We start from the raw sequence: 19,486 nt of genomic DNA, 5'->3' as shown, positions 1-19,486 counted from the left end.
ATTATATCCACTATCATGTCTTCTTATCGTGATGATGAGATTCTTACATTTTTTTTGGTTGCACCTCATAGTTGGGACCACAAATTGTTTACAACAAATAGAACTTTCAATGATTTTGATTGAATAATAACAACGAATCATCATCTTGTAAGCTTTAATACGGAAGGAGCTTGCTGTTGTCAGTAGAAGGAGCGTGTTGAATGGAATCTACTGACACGTTTTTTTCTTGCACTTACCGATTCGGAAAAAGTCGCACCAAAATGGAAGGTTTATAATGTCCAACAAAATAACTGGACATGCAACAACAAGGTTATCATTTTTCAAAAAATACCAAAGAAAATATTCCAACCATGCACTCTCTTCATGAAATTACATCCATCCCAGTTTCTTCATCATCATTGGTTTTGAAAGAAACTTCGACCTGGGAGTCTGTGAAAATTGCTTCCATGGCAGCGACGAACGTGAATTTGACTTCAGGTAAAATTCCAGAAGCCGCCGAGAATATACCTTCTCTCGTCAATTCGATTCTGTTCATTCTTGTTCTGAGCGTCTTGTTTTTCATATTTATTGCGTTTTATATGAAATCTCGACAACAAGGAATGAAACGAAATCAACACATTCTCTTTCTCTTTGTTGCTGTTCTGATCATTATTGAAATTCTTGCATTGGCCGTACGTGTGGTGTACAATGGAACAGCTCTCTATATGAATGGTATTGAATGGACAGAGTTACCGAATTTGTTGGATTATCGAGTGGTGTTATGGGTGAGCGGTGTCGTGGAAAATGCATTGGCATTTTCAGAAGTTGTGACCATTAATTTAATTACTGGCTTTGTTCAATCAGTGTTGTAAGTATACTCGTGAAATATGTTAATTGTTGTTGGGTATTTATATTGAACAACTGATTTTTTGTGAATTGGCGAAATGTTTAAATTTGGAAAATTTGTGACATTTTTGACATGAATTCTTTCAGTTTAACCACCGCTGCTTCTGCTGGAGCCATGTCCAGAAAATTTCATCTCATACTCAAATGGACACTTCTCTCTGTGAATCTATGCTTTTGCTTCATTCTTGGAATTTTAAATTTAATTAATGCCATCATGAACTTGTTAGTGAAAATGTCACTGTTGTCAAAATCTGTTTCACTTCCATTGCAAATTGTACTCTTTGTGATCTTCTTTTTAATTTGCGTATTGAACTTGATTGTATTTATATGTGTTTCTTCGCGTTTGCTCTATGTCGTCAAAAAAACAAGTCGCCAAGTGTCAAATGCCAAAGATGAAAAATCTCGAAATTCACAAAGACCGTTCACTAAAATTGTCACACTCATGCTAGGAATGATTCTAAGTGCCTTTCTTCAAATTTTATCCATTATTTGCTCCTTTATTACTTCGACTTTTGCAGGATATTTACATGTACTTGATTACTTTTTACAAGCATTTGGTGTCGTGTTATTCGTTGTATTTGTATTACTATTGTACAATCCTTTATGGAAAGAGGAATCCATGAAGTCCAGTAGCACTAGTTATTATGAGAGTTCTGAAAATAAGAAAATACCAAATGGAAGAAATCAAAAGGTTTCAACAGATGATACTGAGGATGAACCAAAATCTGAAACTGTAGAGACAAAGGACATTCCTTTGAATGAAACAACCTTGGAACAAAGCATGACGGTCGTTCAATAGTGAAGCTTGTTTCATGCAACGTTCAATTGATGTTTCAATAGTGAAGAAAAACTAATAAAACTTTGAGGTTTCCTTTTTTCGAAAAAAAATGCAAAATTCGGAACCGAATAAAATTTCATTGCAAGAATTGATACAAAGGCTCGAATGGTATAGGAATCAATCTTTGGTTCAAGATCATCAAGAGGAAAATGTTGATGAGCTGAAACACGACGAAGGAGAAGGTTCCGATGAAGAGGAAGAACCACAGGTTGCTGATTCCGAGGAAGAAGAAGAAGGGCCTATGAAGAAGCAACATATCAATTCAGAGATTCAATTTCTCTTCAATGCTTCTCAATTTATGATCAGTAATCGATTGAAAAAGAAGGACGGAGAGAAGGTAAAATTATTAATTCAGGCCATGAAAAATCCTGATTCCGATGAAGCTTCTCCCTTTATATTTCCTCTTGCACAGTCTAGGAAATTACAAAAGAACATTATTAAGAATTTTGGTGCTCAATTATTGAACCAATGCTTGAGCGATTTCATATCAAAGCCTCACTTGAAATCTCATACGAGCTCGGAACCATCCATGAAGAAGAATGGAAAAATGGAAGAGCACGGTAGTGAAGAAAATCCCTCAGCGGATGAGGAACAAGAAGAAACAGAGATTGTCAACAAACACGACAGTTCCGTTCACTCTGGAAATATTTATCACAATGCACAAGAAGGAAACAAGATTGAGGTTGACATTCACCACTTGTACCAGCAATCTGTGCAGTCGTCAAGAGATGATGTGAATTTATTTGAGAAAATGTTCAAGACGTATTTTCAACAAAAAGCACCACATGTTTTCAGGGAAGATTTTTGTGGTACTGGTCTATTGTGTTGTGAATGGTAGGTATTTGTAATTCTTTCTTTGAATATCAAGCTCAACGTTATTAGGGCCAAACGAGGAGTTGAAAATATTTCCATTGGTATTGATTTAGATCATGACACTATTCAATGGGGAAGAAAACACAACATGGAAACAAAATATTCAAAATTCAACGTGAGTGATAGAATTTACACATTTACCAAGAATGTTCTCGAATTCAATTGGGAAGAAGAATTACGAGATTGTGAATTGTTGCTCGCTCAAGACGAAGACACTGGAAAGTGTTATCTCAGAAAGGCCGATATTATTTGTGCCTACAATTACAGTGTGTGTCTTCTCCACAAGAGAAAAGATTTGATTTTATACTTTAAAAAAGTGAGAGAATCGATGGCTGATTATGGCTCCATCTTTCTATTGGACCTGCTTGGAGGAGCAAAAATGTTGTCAGTCAACGATCGAGAACGTGTCCGAAAGGATTTGCCTGGAGGTATCATGTATGAATTTGAGCAAACCAGTTACAATCCAATTACAGATATTTTAACATGTCACATTCACTTCAAGTAGGTTTTATAATTTCTTTTTATTACTGCTAAACACTGCTGAACGTTGTTTCCACCAATTCCTGAACTCCTATTAGACTCAGTGATCATTGGATTAAAAAAGCGTTCAGTTATCAATTTCGTAAATGGGGAGTGCGAGAATTGAAAGAAGCTCTCGATGAAGCAGGATTTAGTAAGGTTGAATTGTACTGGGCCTCACATGATCGCGATGAAGATAATCATGACGTCTCTGGTTCCCTTCAATTCGAGAAAGTGAAAAATATTGAAAAGATTGGTCAATCTGGAAGTTGGACAGCCCTTTTTTGCTGTCTAAAATAACTCTCATAATAGACTAGAGAATTCAACATGGTTTGAATCAGTCTATTGTTTACATTCATTAGAAAATTATAACATTAAAGTCATGTTATTTTTTATCAATTAGTGAAACCATGTCAGATATATTTATATATATAAACACACAACAGAGAATTAATAAGAGTTACTTATTTTTCTCTATAATTAATATAACCAATCAAATAAAAGAGAGTATTGTAACCAAAACCATCAGTCATTTCACTCTCTAATAATGGATTCTTAATGGTCAAAATCCATTGTTCATTTGGATTTAAATAATTCTTTCTCAACATGGCAATGACGCTTGTTGAATTTTCATATCTGACAATTGGCAGCTCATAGGAAATGAAATCCACACGTTGTTGCATGACCGCTCTTGGTTGACCTTTTCCATCAATAATAAAGAAACTCTTCACATAATCTTTCACTTGTTGATTAATGGTAGCTCCATAAATACTCTGATTCGTCGACACACTACTCTCACCTGTCAAGGGCATACAATTCGATGCATATCTTCCAATCGTAATGGTATCTGTGAGCGCAAAAAACCCACCCACTGCATGACTCACTCCCTTTCCATCATTCCAAATCAAATCCATCGTTGCAGGTAAACTCCAAGTTCTCAATTGCAACGTTGCCACATTCATTCCCTTTCCATTCAAATTGAATTGTTCTCGAATCAACTCTTCCGAAGTCATGTTATTAAAACGAGAAATTGAAAATTCACCTCTCGAAAACATATCTCTCGTAAAAACAAAACTATCATTTTCTTTCATTTTCACATCTTCCAACAAGACACGAATCGGACTCTGTTCCGATAATAAATGATTTTGAATTTCCTCATTCGATGTCCATAAATAGCAATTTCGAGGAGATTTACTGGAAGAAACTCCCAATGCAACAACAACTGCCAACGTGATGCAAAGAATGGTTGAAATGGTGAAGGAACCTAATGCGAATCCGAAAAGGTGCCATAAATGAGTGGATTGTTCGGGATGAACGAATTTTTCAGTGTGTGGTGGAGGAGAATGAGAATTGTTGTTTGGATCTGTGTTGTTGTGGTTGGATCCGACTCGAGTCGAACTGGAACGGTGATGACTTCGGGTGGTGGTGTTGTGGTGGTGAGATTTTTGAATGTTGGTGGGATGAAGGGAGTTCATTCTCGTTGTTGTTATTTTTTAATGAGAAATTGACAAGTGACAGCACCTACCGAATTTTATCGCCAAGCTCTAGAATCTTCTTTCAAATAACATATTGCTGCAGTCGACTGTTGTTGCAAAAGGGGCTGAAGTCATTCACACCGCAATGACAAAATAACAGATTTTATTTTGCTTTAATCCTATTTTGAATAAGCTTTAAAACACAGCAGATATTCGAGCACATGTCAATACGTTTTATTAATTTATTAAGACACCAGATCTCTGGATAGTCCCAACGGAACAGGTAGCGAGTTGGTGTGGAACAAACCAGCCTGATTTAACGCCTTTATTTAAATCAACAATTTGAACAAAACAAATCGAACAAGTGCTGATCTTAAAGCCAGGGGAAAGGACCCAACGCACACAAGGTGCTCAAAAACTAATTCTATGAGTAGTAAGGAATCGAAGAAGAATATTTCTTGCTCCATTGATATCTCTGTCAAAAATTGAGTCACATGATGGACAACAAAACACTTCGGATGATCCAACCGTATACATATATCCACAACATGAGCAAGTTTTGGATGTATACGCTTCGTTAAGCCGCCTTTTGATTCTTCTTTGCCTTCTTGAGCTGAGGTGGCTTTTTTGAGTTTTCCAAAGCCACATTTGCTGTTATAGAGTTTTGAACATTGAGTGGAACATCAAACCCTGGCTTGGATTCAATGACAGTGAATTGAGAAAAGTTGAACCATCCATCAGTGCATCCCGTATTGTTGTACTGAATACAATCATGAAAATCTCTCTGGCACATGTTCAAAGTTTATCCGATACTTGTTGTGAAAACTCATCCCAGAATGGAATGATGCTTTGTGCAAGAGATGGATTAGTAGGAGGATGAGAAGGTTGAAACTCTATCAGTTTTGAATGACTTATTGAAACCCTATCAATTTAAATAACTTGCTGTTCATGGAAAAGTGAACACCTTTACAATTCCTTATCCACTCCTTGATTTTCTTTGCTGAAAACTCAATCATTACAATACAAACATACGATATTATAATAGCATTGAATTCTAATGTGGGTGTTGTTAATGATTGTGGTTGTCGTTGGTGTCGCTGTATGCCCGCACTTGGCTGAGGGACGGAAAACATTCGTAAACAAGTAACAGAAAATTGCGAAAAATTAATAACGGGAAAAACGAAACTAGTAACAGCAATAATGGACGAAAAAACGTCCATGTCATTTGTCTAAAACGTTGACAAATCTTTTCAACATACATGTTTGTTCCTCAAAACCATCAATTTCGTTTAACAAGTCTAGATAATGTACTATCATATATACTTCTCAAAGCTTTGAGAGGACCTAGATTTTTAGTGATAGATCGTGGATGTCTATGTAAGAATGATGGAAATTTTTGTTGGAGATACATATTGTCAAGCTTCTCCCAACAAGGTATTTGAATTAATGACATCATGTCACGCAAAACGTTGCCAAGTCAGCCCCTTGTTGTGAATAAAGTTTGGCCATACAACTGTTTCAAGCAACAATAAATCTATCAATTACTGGAATTAAAATTTTTCGGGATTGTTCGGTGGCTGTTGTTGCTGAAGTTTGAATTCAGCAGTGTTTTAGCAATCACCCCGATCAGGGCTATTAGCTGTGAGCTAGGATGGGCGATTTCTTCCGCCCCTCAATCCTCATTATGAAAGAAGGAGCCAAATCTCAAGTGGTCCATTCTTGGGAAGTTGTGAGAGCTATGATCTTTATGCCTTGCCAAGGAATGGATGGTCATCTTAAAGTGTTTGATGCTATTATTCTAAAGTTGATCATCTGAATCTACACTGTCATCCATTCAATTGTCTTGCTCACTCGTTTTTCTTGTTGGTCATTGAGGATCATTCCAACGTCATTCAGTGAATAAAGAGTTCTTGTTCGATGGCATTATGAGTGAGGTTCCACCTCTCCATGATGAAATGTGTGTAACACAAGCGACGGCTGACGTTGAACAAAGACGATAGAAGGTTGGTGGTAGAGCTCCTCAAAAATTATGCTGCATGTAATGTATTATATATTCATTCTTTGCTTTAAAGACAGATTTACACCCTAACTTTTTGTCAATACGTGCTATAGGGCACAAAAGAAAGTGCTTGAGATCTCGGTACTAAAACTAATTTTGATTCTGAAGACTGTTTTGATGACTTTTAACATTCTCAAACCTACTTATTTTGTTGCCAGCGTGGGTAGAACTTTTTTGATCGCTATTTGCCATGGCTCATCAATGTCGTCTTGAAGGTTATGACGATAATTGTCACAGATTGATCATAGTTTCATGTTGTGTAATGGACCACATCTTTAACTTTCTAAAGTTCAACTCGAATGGATTCTCAAAGGTTACACCGTCATCTTTTATGAGGATAGCAATGAGATACATGATGGAGGTTTTTTAGTGACAGAGGCCCATTCATCTCTCTGTGACCGTCCGATGTTAAAAACCGAACGCACAGTGGTCCAGAGAGTCCAAGATAGTGATCATCCAGTGCACCAGTGGGTCCGAAAGAATGATCTTGTTCGAATTATTCTTTGAATGATTCGAATGTGTATTTGATTTTGATTCGGACGAGAGTGACTTGCATGAAGAAATTGTTTCAGGAATTTTCAATGAAAATACACTTTTTTATATATCTATATATGGTAAAAAACCTTAGTTTTATATGTTTTTAAATCTGTATCATATGGTAATAATAATAATACAAATATTTATATATATTTTTGTTTTTGGAATCTATGCAAAGATTTATATACCCTTACAACAACATGAATTGTTTTACGAATAAAATTTATTTTCATGCTCGATTGTATTATCCCATGATTCGAAACAATTTAACCTCTTCGTTTGCAGGCAATATAACTTGCGTTTGAACAAATCTCATCCTTTGGTTGAAATTTATAGACCTCGATCAACAAATATCACACAGCGCTTATGAACGTGACTGGAATTATGATTAAATTTATTCCATTACAATGATCAAGATCATCCACACCGACCATGCCAACAGTATTGTTAACGACTGGCAGGTCATCATTCCAACGAGTGTTTTTACTTGGTGACCTTTCACACACGACATGCCCATGGACACTGCTGTAGTATTTCTAGTTGTTGTTGGTGAAATTTTTGGAGAAGGTAAAGGATCACTCAAATCGGTCACGAGTTGAACTTTGACCGTATTAATATTGTAAGCTCGATCGGTTCGACACAATAAGGTAATGACAGTCATTCCCTTCTCAATGACTATATTTGGTGAAAGGGTTGTCACATTGAATATAGAATTTTGATTGTTAAATATCAAGGTTCCAGCTCGTATTTGATTCAAATAAATATCCAATTCACTCTTTGGTTTTAAATTTTGAATCTCTATTGAAATGTTAAAGTATCCTCGAGTTGAAAATATTAATGGATAATGGAATGTGGAATTTACAGCTGGAGATGCCAAATATGAAAATTGTGAATTACCTCCAGCGAGTGCATGATGGATGGCAGGAATGGACATTTCGGATTTTGATACAGTTCTGAAAATGGTATAATTGAGTGGTATTCCATTGGTTTGAGAAGCGACATATAGAATTCCCTCTTTCTTTGGACTTGTGACACCTGACAGCATGCTATCCACCCATCCCCAAGTACCATATTGCGTGTCATAACTTCCATGTCCAATAGTAAACCACAAAAATGCATCAAATCCATAGGAGAACCAATCATTCAAAAAATTAATGACAACTTGTCTCATTCTTGGATCTTTTGACGCTTCTTTCTTTTCTGGAATATTAAAAGGACCAAAAGTATCGGGTCCTCCTTCATACGCCATGCATTTCAGTCCATAATATTTGCAGAGACATAAATGGTTCATGTATTGATAGATCAATGGACTCTTTTCTGCCTCCGTCTTTAAGATTTGAAAAGCGCTTTCAGATGTCAACGTTTCATTGGCATTCTTAATTTGGAAATATGGGGCTCCTGCAATGGCATAGAAATATCGTTGAGGAGGACCAAAATTTCTTTCCACAACCCTCAATCCCTGATTTACAATATACGAATTCGCAGCTTGTCCTGCCAAAACCACTCGAAATTGAACATTTCTTTTTTCTTCACCAAATTCTCGAGCGAAAATATCTGAAATTTGCATCGACCGATATCCAGTTCTTCGAAAAGACCACGTATACTTGTTATTGACATTGTCATAATTCAGAACAGTGTTGTTTTGCTGTAAAACCATCTTTTCTGCCTCATTGACATTGTAATTAAATTGTTCAAATCCTGAGTTCCATAATTCATTCGAATATTCAATGTAAACAATTGCATTGGGATTGAGTTTTGCCTTGAATAATTTGGCCATTTGAGTAATGTAATCATCATCTGCTCGAACAGGAATATTGACCCAAATTTCCTTATTGTATCGATTCGCTAATTCAATCATGAGTTCATAAGGCGCTCCTTTTATGGAATAAGTGGCATCTGACAGCTTGGCACGATCACTCCATTTCGACATTTGATTTCCATTCGTATGTCCCCAATCCATAAATCTCAAAATCTTCATTGGTGCAATATCATTTTCCAAGAATTTTGTAAAAATCTTATCATCTGCATCTTGAATGGAATAACCAGGTCGAATTAATCTCAAATTTCGAAAAGCTTTCGAGGAATTGGTTTGAGAAAACGCAAGCATGAGTTGAGTAGCTGTAGAATCAACATGTACATATCCAGTAGTCTTTCCAGTCGTTGGAGAATAGATAAAATTAGAAAGTGTACAACCAGGAGAAGCTACTAATGAGAGTTCAAGTGGACCATCGCCTTGAAAATAATAAGTTCCATTGACAGCACCACCAGGATCAAGAGCTGTAAAAACAATAGCACCAGCAGAGAGACCTATGGGCCATCCATCAGCATCTAACGAGGCATTGCCATCCCATGGTGCGTTTGCAGAACCAAACTATTTTTTCCAAATTTAGAAGTGTGAAATGTGTAAATCAAAAAAACAAACCTTGCGACATGTTTTCATGGCATCTATAAAATTCAAAGTTCGGGAATAATCGGAAACTCCATCCAAATTACCTCCAACAATGGGTTTATGAAGAACGATGGAAGATTGAGCCAATACATTGTTACCATTCGGAAAGAAGAAGAAACCACAACATAGAACAGCTGTGTAGGTAACTACAAGTAATAGAACTCGGAGCGAGTAGTCCATCGGATGAGGATGATGAAGAACTAGTTCGCGTCGAGTCATGTTGTTGTGGATTCAATTTTTTTTGTTGTTGAAGTGATGGAGATTTCTCACAGACGTGTGAACTGTTCAAGTTGTGGATCCAAATTCACTTGTCAACAATTGAGAGTTGTGTTCTGGTAACCAAACTAGACTGGAAAAAGAATATCTTGAAATTTTGTGAAACATTGCTTAGGTTTCTGCTGTTAAACAGGTCCAATCCGAAAAACACTAAAATCAGAACAGTGAATGATTTGTTTATAGATATGTATTCATCACTGAATCAGAATGATACATGGACATGTGAAATAACCTAAAAATTTTAAACAACCACTCTCTTCACTCTCACAGTTCTAATGTTATAAGCTCTGTCACTTTCACACTTCAACGAAACCAATGCTAACTTTGGTTCAGTGACCATTGGAACAGAAACATTGACTGAGAATTTCCAGATATTACTTCCACCAGAGTTGGACAAGACACTTCCCAACTTGACTCCATCCATGTAAATGCCAATGTAACTATTGGCCTTAATGGTTGCTGTTTCTACAGCAATATTGTAATTACCTTTCTTGGTAAAAACAACTGGATAATGGTACAATGAATTGACAGCAGGAGCGCTAATGTAGGTACCAGTTTCAGTGCTGAGGGCATAATCAACTGCTGGAATATTGAGAATGGTAGCATTGGTGACTTCATTTGGACATCTATTTGTGAAAACTGTTGAATTGATAGCAACACCTTCATTGCTGACAGCATAAAAATCGATGGCTTCTTTCTTTGGACTTGTGACTTGATTGATGTTCTCAACGAGAGGCCAAGTACCATGTCTAGATGAAGTATTGACATTATTTGTAAAGTGTTAAATCTATTCACAAGAACAATTGATAAAATATCTACTTACGGAGTTTGATATGAACCAGCTCCAATGGTAAACCAAACAAATGTGTCAAATCCATAACTGAACCAATACTTCAAGTAATCCAATGAAATTTGCTTCATTCTTGGATCCCAAGTAGCTTGTCTCTTTGCTGCAACGTTGTATGGACCAAATGTATCTGGACCTCCTTCATAGGCAACCAACTTTAACTTATTCCATTTGGAAGCAATCAAGTGTTGCATGTATTGATAAATGATTGGACTCTTGTCAGATTCAGCGGTCAATTTTTGCAAAACTTGATTCTTGTTCAAAGTTTCATTCTTATTTGGAAGTTGGAAATAAGGAGCTTGTGCAACTGCATAGAAAAATTGAGAAGGAGCACCAAAGAATTTGTCAACAATGTTCAATCCTTCGTTCAAAATGTAAATGTTTGCACCTTGACCTGCCAAAACACATCTGAATTGAGTGTTTCTCTTGCTTTCACCGAAAACGTTGGCGAAAATGTTTGAAATTAACATGAGTTTGTATCCAGTTCTTCTAAAGCTCCATGTATATTTGTCATTGATATTGTCCCAATTCAAGAAAGTTTGTCCATTGGCAACCATTTGTTCAGCTTGATCAATATTGTAGGCGGTTTGAGAAAATTGTCCATTCCACAACTCGTTCGAATATTCAACATAGACATTGGTAGTGAGTTGAGCATTAAAGAGAGTAGCCATTTGAGTAATATAATCATCATCAACCTTGGCTGGAACATTGACCCAAATATCTTTACCAGCACGATTTCCAAGTGCAATCATGATTTCATATGGAACTCCATGGATGGTCCAAGTAGCATCTGTGACTTTAGGTCTTTCACTCCATGAAACGAGTGGATTGTTGTTTGTCTCTCCCCAATCCATAAATCTCAAAATTTTGTAATTTTGAATTTGATTCAAGAGTGTTGAAGTGAAAATTGTGGTATCAGCATCTTGAAGAGTGTATCCAGGACGAATCAAACGAATGTTACGAACAGGTCCATCGACATCCATCTTGAATGCCATCATTAATTGATAAGCAGTGGGACCAACAACGACATTGCCTGTGGTCTTTCCAGTTGCTGAATTATAGGTCACAGAGTTGAGAGAACAATCTGGAGAGGAGACAAGAGAAACAGTTGCCTTTCCGCTCAATTCCAAATAATAAGTTCCACTAAAAGTTCCTGGTTCTTGATCGGTAAAGATGACACTACCAACACCTTGACCACCAGATTGAATAGGCCAACCATCAGCATCGACTGGAGCAGCTTCGTCCCATGGAGTAGCAGCACTTCCAAACTGTTTGTGTGCATGTCATGTGTTTTCATTGTGAAAGTGCATGTTATCATTTTGAGAGTGTTGCATGTGTGAACCAGAAACATCGACGACGCCGAATAATAATACATGTCATTTACAATGATTCCAGATGTCAGAATGGTAGAAGCGTATTATTACTTACCTTTCTACATTGCTTAATAGCGTCAATGAAGTTAGGATTACGAGACCAATCCTTGTTACCCTCTAAATTGCCTCCCATGGATGGAACATTGAGAACAACTCCTTCACAAATGGCTGCAGTAAATAACAGTGTGGAAAACAGAATGATTCCCACCAAAGTTGTTACGTTCTTGTTGCTGTGTGAAAACATTTTTTTCTTAAGAATGAAAGAGCATGTTGTGCCATGCCAAATGCCAATTTATGGCTCTTTTGAGTTCTTTCTTGTAACATTTTCTGAACAAATCAAATGATGATGGATGGCATGAGTAAGTAAATGATTGGATGATGCTCTAATTAGTGTGAAGCATTGCATGATTTGATTGGACATGCGCCTAGGCGGCCGAGGAGATTCAAGAGTTTCAAAGCTTGAACTTGAACGTTATCATAATCATGATAGATTTCGTGAGAAAGAACCAGTTCTTGTATTGAACATGAGTTGTTCCATTAGACATGCCAAGATTGAAAAGGGAAGAGCTACAGCGGAGTTGACTGCGCAAGTTCGGCGTGATTGAACTCGAAATTTTTCTGATCTGCTTAACGAATGAGATGTATGGCGGCGCAATTGGTACTAGAAACCTGTCAGATATTCGTCAATCCCACGTCAGCTGATTTGAGTAAACTCCAAAGGAATCAAAAATAAAATGAGTGAGTCTCTTCTGATTGGTTGCAAGGTTTGAAGAACCGAAGCAACTTGGTTCTTACTGCAACACAGACAAACTGAAACGAATATAGAGCCATAGGACGTTACACCATTATTCGCTTCAGCTGAAGCTTGTAAAACAACAGCGTGCCAACGAACAGCTCACGGAAGACAGATCCTTGCTAGCACCCTAAACCAGAACTATTACCAATTCTACTGCATGACATTCAACGAATAAATTTTTTTATGCTTTCATATTCATTTTTGACTTGACGAATATCTGACAGGTTTTTAGTGCGCTTCAACGTCGGATGCGCCGCCATAGTCATGTGTGATGGTATTGAAATACAAAGCATAATTTGAAAAGAAGAAGCTTACTGTTGTTTAATGTGAGTTCTAGTTTCAGATGATGTTAAATCTTTGAAATACAAGCCCTCACTTCAGGATCATTGAAGCATTGGATGAAATGTTGATTTTGAGCTGTCTTGTCATCGCCCTTGTTCATTCGCTTGAGACAATTTGTTATACTTTTAGAACATAGCAGTGATGTGTTGCAATGCTCAAATTTCATGGTATTGACCATGTTGTTAAATTCTTCCTTAGAGACATCTTTCTTTCCATGCACGCTTCTTGGATGTAAATCTGCCATGCTGGTTGGTTTGAATTTGAGACATGGGTTCATATTGTCCTCAAGAATCTGTTGTTTCATTTGAGCATTTAAGGCATAGTCTTGAGATGAGTTTTTTTCAAAAGTGTTGTACCATTCACTGTTCAGCAAGACACAGACACAGTGACATCATTTGCCACACATCAATCATAATTTTGAAATTATCATTTACAATGAAATAGATCAATATTATTTAAAACGTTCACAAATACATAATTTCAAAATATAATAATTAGTATTAATTTCAATATTTGAGATATCATAAACATACCTTGGTGCTGACTCGGAGAACTTGCCAGTCATTGCCTTCTTTAATTTTTCTTCCAATTGAGTTTTAGTAATTCTCTTTTGCATGCACTCAGCAGTCGTATGAATAAACTTGGCCAAAGTTTCCTTCTCTTCGGGAGTCTCTTCTACTTTCTTCTTTTGTGCACTTGGCAAGGCTGTTCGTATCATAATTTCATGAATGGGTTCATAATTTGGAAAACAGTCTTTTTCTTGCCATAACACCTTTTTAGCCTTATCACTATATACATCATACTTTTTAAACAAATTATCTAAACATGAATAATAATAACCAGTTCGGAACAATTTTTGAGCTTCATCTCCACCCACTCCTTGTTGATAGAACGTGAATGGAATAAAACAAATGGTTGTATTGAGAGTATGTAATTCATACATGGAATCAAACGAGTGAGATGAATCCGATGAGGTATCTTTCTTTCTTCTTAACCAGGACATGGTGTTTGGAAAGTGGGAGAGTGTGCGGGAATTTGAATGAGATGTGAAGAATTTTTTTTTCAATCAAAATCGTGAATGGAAGAAAGGTTTTGGTGAGGTTGATTGTTAACAAGATTGGAGTTTATTGGAATCAATGTCATTTCGATATCACATAAATGTTGATTGAAAATTTTCAAGAAAATGTCTAAATTTGAAATCAATGTTAAAAAAATTCGTTTTTGTCATCATTATTGTGCTTGTTCGAACAAGAATGATTCACATTCACTCTCACGAATATCCATGATGATTATTGTACAATAAAATTATTCATCGTCATCTTCAGCAACCAAACCTTCATCACTTTCATATCCAATACTTTTTCTCATGGATAAACGTTGATTTTGAGAATTTTGAGGTGTTGTTAAGGTTGAGCTTACTGTATGAGAATTGTGATCGTTACTACTACTATTCGTAGAAGAATGATAAGCGAGAGGATTTGGAAGAGCTTTCCGCACGTCACGTACAAAGGCTGCTCTTTTCCTCACAGGAAGTTTCACTTTTCTAGTCGTTGTGGTTGATGAGCTTGATGTAGAATTTCCTTCATCGGGTGTTTCTTCTTGACAATTAGATTCTTCATGATCCTCATCGTGATTGGAATCGTGTATGGATTGTTGTTGTGAATTGATGGTTGGTTGACTCGATGTTGTAAATGGATTTGCAGGTGTTGTTGATGGTGACACTTGTGGTGATGTGGTCTGTGGTTGTTGTTGTTGTTTTGCTGTCACATATGGATTTGGCATGACAGGTGGAGGTGTCATGGGTGATTGTCTCAATTTTCCAGTCTTGAAATCCACAATTTCAAATACAGGAGGTTCCGAATATGGATGAATTTGAGCTGGTTGTTGTGTCGTTGATGTTTGTTTTTGAGTTGCATATGGATCTGTTAACACAGGAGGAGAATCCATCCATGTCGAAGAAGAAGGAGGAGGAGGAGGCGTCTGTGGAAGTCGTCGTCCTTCTCCTGGTTTCTTATTTCCGAAATGTGCATTTGGAAGAGGTTTTCTGACAGTGGAAGAAGGAGGAGAAGATGAAACTTCCAATGTCGTAGTTGATGATGGAGTTGTCTGTTGTTGTTGTTGCTGCTGTTGTTGTGAATTACTTGATTGTTGTGAAGAAATTGAAGAACCTGACATGTCATGATCGTCCTGCATGAAAATGGATTCCGCTGATTCAATCAGAGTTGTCATTAAGCTGTTCGAATATTTAGAATCTTGTAAAATTTCCATATGATTTTGAGGAAGATCTGATTTCAATAAATTTGGAGCAAAAACAATTGCTAAATTACTGGGTGACATTTTGTTCACAGCCGAATTGGCTGCAACCCGTTTCAAAAATAAACATAAATTCTTCATAATCTTGAAATTGGTCGGTGGAAGGAATTTGATCACTTTTTGAATCATCATTAAACGAGGTTCTGGATCAGGAATTCTCTAGAGTTTTGAAGAAGTAAGATCAACATATCAAAAGTAGTAAAAAAAAATTGGGAATGGGTATTCATTTGTGTTGTTGAATGTCACATCAATGAACATTCAAAAATATTTCACACAGATTCAACAAGTGTGTCACACAAACTTGACAAATTTTCACAGTGATGATCCACTTACCTCCGCAGCAATAAACATTCCATACTGTTCATAGGTCAGCAATGGATCACACAACTCTCTCAAATATAACTTTAACAAACTTGATGCCAAGTGAATCTCATACTTTTCATAGGGTACGTCAAATTTAATATTATTTTCCAATTCTCGAATCACTTCTTCTTCATCGCTCTTTTTTGGTGAAATTCTAAATATTCCTTCAACATTCAATCCATGTTTTTCCAAGTGTTCCATTGCCTTAATCACAAACGGAGGTAAATCATTGGGATCACTTGGAAGTTTCTTTCCAAATACATTGGAAGAAGCATATTTTTCATTGACTCCTGGATATTTGACAGCAGGAGAAGAGGAATTTGGTGAAGGAGAGGAAGGAGAAGAGGTTTGTTGTTGTTGCTGTTGGGATTGTGGTTTCTTGAGACGATCGATGAGACCCATTTTTGTGTATGGTTATGATGAAACACAATAGTGAAATGATGTTCGTCCTTGTTCTTTTTGGAAATTGTTGTGGATATAGTTGCGGAAGTTGTTTTTTGGTTTCTCGAGTTTCCGTGTTGTCAATAGCGATAGGATGCGTGCTGATTTTTGTTGTTATTATTTTCAGTGTTGTAGTGTGATGATGAAAATAGGATACAAGAGAAAGGACAAGGAAATTGAAATAATGAACAAGATGCGGATGAGAATGAGAAATTATGAGAGAGAATAACAATGAGCTCGCAATGACAATTTTTTTGAATTAAAAAATTTGATTGTTTGACAACTGACGCTGATTGCCAAAGGAAAAACATGACCAGCGATTGGGGATTTTCAAAATTGCGCTAAGGTCTTTCAAGTAACAATACCCGAGCACATCATTTCACAGTAAAGTATGCCGTCTAACATTGTGCCACGTCATCTTAAATGTATATATACCTGAGACAGTTGGATCAATGATTTGGGATGATGATTCGACTCCAAGATTTTTAGGTCCAATCAAATGTGGTTTAGCCTCTTATTTCAAATCTGTTCACCAGTTCAAACATGTGGTTCTCTTTTCATCTCACTAAATAAATTATGCCCCAACAAATCTTTCGATCATTTTCATCCTAATGATGTTAAGTTTAATAATTAAAGTTAAAAGTTCGTATTACACATGGTTGTCTTGTACACAAAAATGATGAGTGCTACATACCACACGAAAGGTGGTCTTGCACACAAAAATGCTTAGAGTTATTGTTGTTGTTGTTGCTTTCTCGTATTTCTCTCATTGATTTCCTCATTAAGGTTTTGTTGGATGCATGCCAAAATCTTAGGTTTGTTCTCAATAGCATAAAATTTTGCCATAAATTCAATTTGTTGGATAGGTGAGCAAATTCTAACATTTGTTCTTGCTTGAACCATTTCATACCAATCAATAGAAGGAGCCCTAGCGAGAATGCTCTTTGTAAAACTTGCAACAGAATCCTCATTAATTCCCCAAGTACGTCGATAAATTTCCTTCCAAACTACTTCAGATTTTGCAATGTCACACCAGTATCGGCAAACAAGCATCAAATTTACAATATCAGTCTGATGTAGGAATAAGAAAATATAGGTCAGGGCGTCCTTGGTGAGGATCTTGTTGACATCACCGCTTTTCCTTTGCTTTTGTTTAAGTAAGACCCCAAAACCTTCAATGCATTGTCTAAGAAATTCGGAAGAGAAATATATACAATTTTGTTCGCTTGAAGGGCTACCATAGATATTTCCTGATGTAAGTTGTTTTGATAACAATTGCAACTGTGTTTCAGTTGCTGTTGGGAAGTACACCACTTTCTTTTTCTTTGGAGCGGTTGCAATTGTGGTAACAGGTGTCGTTGGTTGAATTCCTGATGTCTCGCTTGAGGGTATAGCCAAGAGGCTTTTACCCTTTCCTCGGGAAATGTTTACAGGAGTGGTACTGACAAAATTCACATGACTCTCTTCTTCAGGAACATAATCTAAATCGTCTTCTACGACATTCTTTCTTTTTCTTCCAGGTTTTCGTTTGGTTTTAGGTGGTTGAGTACGATGTATTTCATCCTCCGCAAAAGCATTTAAATCTAAACTTAAATCCATGGAAGAATCGTCAAGTTGAGGCGTGACAACAGGTGTCATTGCCGCTGCTGCAGCAGCTAGCTTGTGTTTGGAGGGTGGTCTACCCCGTCCTCTCTTCACTGGAGTTACGACTGTTTGTTGGACAGGAATGGAAGCTGCTTGTTCAACTCCATCCTCCATATGAAGGTGGATGTGTTGCTGCTGTTGTTGTAGCAACTGTTGTTCAGCAGCAATCTTCTTTTTGTTACCTGATCCTTTTGGTCTTCCTCGAGATCTCTTCTGCTTTTCAGGAGTTGCTTGCACAAGATCAGAAGGCAAAGATGACGATAAACTTCCGCTCTCATGTGTTTCTGCTTTGATTGAAGCATCCAAACTTGATACAGCATGATCTCCTCCACTCAATACATTTCCCTCTCCATCCAAATGTTGTTGTTGTTCGGCAGAGGTAGAAGGTGTAGTCGGAGCACTTTCGTCCTCCACACTACTGCTCACGGAATGTTTCATGGATGCATCTCCCAACACGACAAAGCTCTTGTATCCCTCTCGTCCTCCTGTTTGAGGATCCAATGATAATGAATGAGTCGAGTACTTGATGCCACATGCATTACACAAGGTTCCAAGACCCAATGGACCCTTTCTCCACGTAGGAGTATCATTCACTCCACAACTCGAGCACAACTTCTTGGACAGCACAACTTTGCTTTTGATGGCCTGAACAAATTCATGATACTCATTACTTCCAGGTATAAGAGGTACAAGAGGAGGATTGACCACTTCTGACAATTTCTTAGCACCAGCCTTCTTCTTTTTGGGTTTGGAGCCGGGTGTTGCTTCTCCGGAAGAGGGCTGTGGGCTCGGCATTACAAGGCTGCTCAATGAGGTTGGAGTGGAGGATATGCTTGCTTCCGATGTTGGAGTTGGAGGGTCTACCAAGTAGCCAGCAAGACCTTCATGAAGGGAGCCCGGTGTTGTTGTCAGTGGAGTTTGTTGTTTCATGGAGGAGGTTGCGGACGGTAATGAAAGGGACAGACTTGTTGTTTTTGAAGTTGTTGTGGGTATTGGAGTGGCCAAAGTCGGTACTTGTTGATCAGCTGAAGCAACAACAGAGGAGGCCGAAGAGGATGAAGAAGTCGAAGAGGAGGAGCTTGCTCGAACGCCTCTTGTTTTTGTTGATGTTGTTGCTGTGGTTGTTATGGTAAGGATCGGTGTGGTTGTTGTTGGAGTAGCACTCGTCTTCTGCTGCTGCTGCGATTCCACAACAAGACTTGTCGTGGGGTTGCTGCTCGAGATTACACCAGATGCCGCTCCTTGTTGTTCGGTGGTGGCATTGCTCACATGTTCTCCGTTCTGCTGCTGTTGAGGAGGAGCAGAAGAACTTTCAGCGGTTTGCTCTGTTTTTTCGCTGACGTTCATTTTTTTCTGTTATGAAAAAAAAATTGCTAGCACGTGAACATTGACGACTCGAGTCATCTTCTAGAATGATCAACACTTCATGCAAGCATGAAACACCGTTTGTAGAAGA

At 37.4% G+C, this 19,486-nt stretch overlaps 8 protein-coding genes across 8 annotated transcripts; 2 read left to right on the top strand and 6 right to left on the bottom strand.

Moving 5' to 3' along the window:
- Window positions 1-296: 296 nt before the first annotated feature.
- On the top strand, window positions 297-1,684 carry C9374_009979 (uncharacterized protein; the record flags this gene model as incomplete). Its single annotated transcript, XM_044700225.1, has 2 exons — window positions 297-847; window positions 973-1,684. The coding sequence occupies 2 exons, from the start codon at window positions 297-299 to the stop codon at window positions 1,682-1,684; spliced, it is 1,263 nt and encodes a 420-aa protein (XP_044544530.1).
- Window positions 1,685-1,772: 88 nt separating this feature from the next.
- On the top strand, window positions 1,773-3,415 carry C9374_009978 (uncharacterized protein; the record flags this gene model as incomplete). The annotated part of the gene is made up of 3 exons (XM_044700224.1): window positions 1,773-2,557; window positions 2,606-3,097; window positions 3,175-3,415. 3 exons carry the CDS (start codon window positions 1,773-1,775, stop codon window positions 3,413-3,415), a joined length of 1,518 nt encoding a protein of 505 aa, XP_044544529.1.
- A 164-nt stretch (window positions 3,416-3,579) lies between these two features.
- Window positions 3,580-4,590, bottom strand: C9374_009977 (uncharacterized protein; the record flags this gene model as incomplete). The annotated part of the gene is made up of 1 exon (XM_044700223.1): window positions 3,580-4,590. One exon carries the CDS (start codon window positions 4,588-4,590, stop codon window positions 3,580-3,582), a length of 1,011 nt encoding a protein of 336 aa, XP_044544528.1.
- Window positions 4,591-7,580: 2,990 nt separating this feature from the next.
- C9374_009976 (uncharacterized protein) lies at window positions 7,581-9,815 on the bottom strand (the record flags this gene model as incomplete). Its single annotated transcript, XM_044700222.1, has 2 exons — window positions 7,581-9,557; window positions 9,609-9,815. The coding sequence occupies 2 exons, from the start codon at window positions 9,813-9,815 to the stop codon at window positions 7,581-7,583; spliced, it is 2,184 nt and encodes a 727-aa protein (XP_044544527.1).
- A 337-nt stretch (window positions 9,816-10,152) lies between these two features.
- On the bottom strand, window positions 10,153-12,375 carry C9374_009975 (uncharacterized protein; the record flags this gene model as incomplete). Its single annotated transcript, XM_044700221.1, has 3 exons — window positions 10,153-10,660; window positions 10,735-12,026; window positions 12,187-12,375. The coding sequence occupies 3 exons, from the start codon at window positions 12,373-12,375 to the stop codon at window positions 10,153-10,155; spliced, it is 1,989 nt and encodes a 662-aa protein (XP_044544526.1).
- A 901-nt stretch (window positions 12,376-13,276) lies between these two features.
- On the bottom strand, window positions 13,277-14,272 carry C9374_009974 (uncharacterized protein; the record flags this gene model as incomplete). The annotated part of the gene is made up of 2 exons (XM_044700220.1): window positions 13,277-13,631; window positions 13,803-14,272. The coding sequence occupies 2 exons, from the start codon at window positions 14,270-14,272 to the stop codon at window positions 13,277-13,279; spliced, it is 825 nt and encodes a 274-aa protein (XP_044544525.1).
- Window positions 14,273-14,574: 302 nt separating this feature from the next.
- On the bottom strand, window positions 14,575-16,347 carry C9374_009973 (uncharacterized protein; the record flags this gene model as incomplete). The annotated part of the gene is made up of 2 exons (XM_044700219.1): window positions 14,575-15,741; window positions 15,916-16,347. 2 exons carry the CDS (start codon window positions 16,345-16,347, stop codon window positions 14,575-14,577), a joined length of 1,599 nt encoding a protein of 532 aa, XP_044544524.1.
- Window positions 16,348-17,118: 771 nt separating this feature from the next.
- On the bottom strand, window positions 17,119-19,377 carry C9374_009972 (uncharacterized protein; the record flags this gene model as incomplete). Its single annotated transcript, XM_044700218.1, has 1 exon — window positions 17,119-19,377. The coding sequence occupies one exon, from the start codon at window positions 19,375-19,377 to the stop codon at window positions 17,119-17,121; it is 2,259 nt and encodes a 752-aa protein (XP_044544523.1).
- Between the last annotated feature and the right edge of the window lie 109 nt (window positions 19,378-19,486).

This window comes from Naegleria lovaniensis (assembly GCF_003324165.1).
Source record: "Naegleria lovaniensis strain ATCC 30569 chromosome Unknown tig039, whole genome shotgun sequence".
In the NCBI taxonomy this organism is placed as follows: domain Eukaryota; phylum Heterolobosea; class Eutetramitea; order Acrasida; family Naegleriidae; genus Naegleria; species Naegleria lovaniensis.
This window is presented reverse-complemented; position numbering and strand designations above follow the sequence as displayed.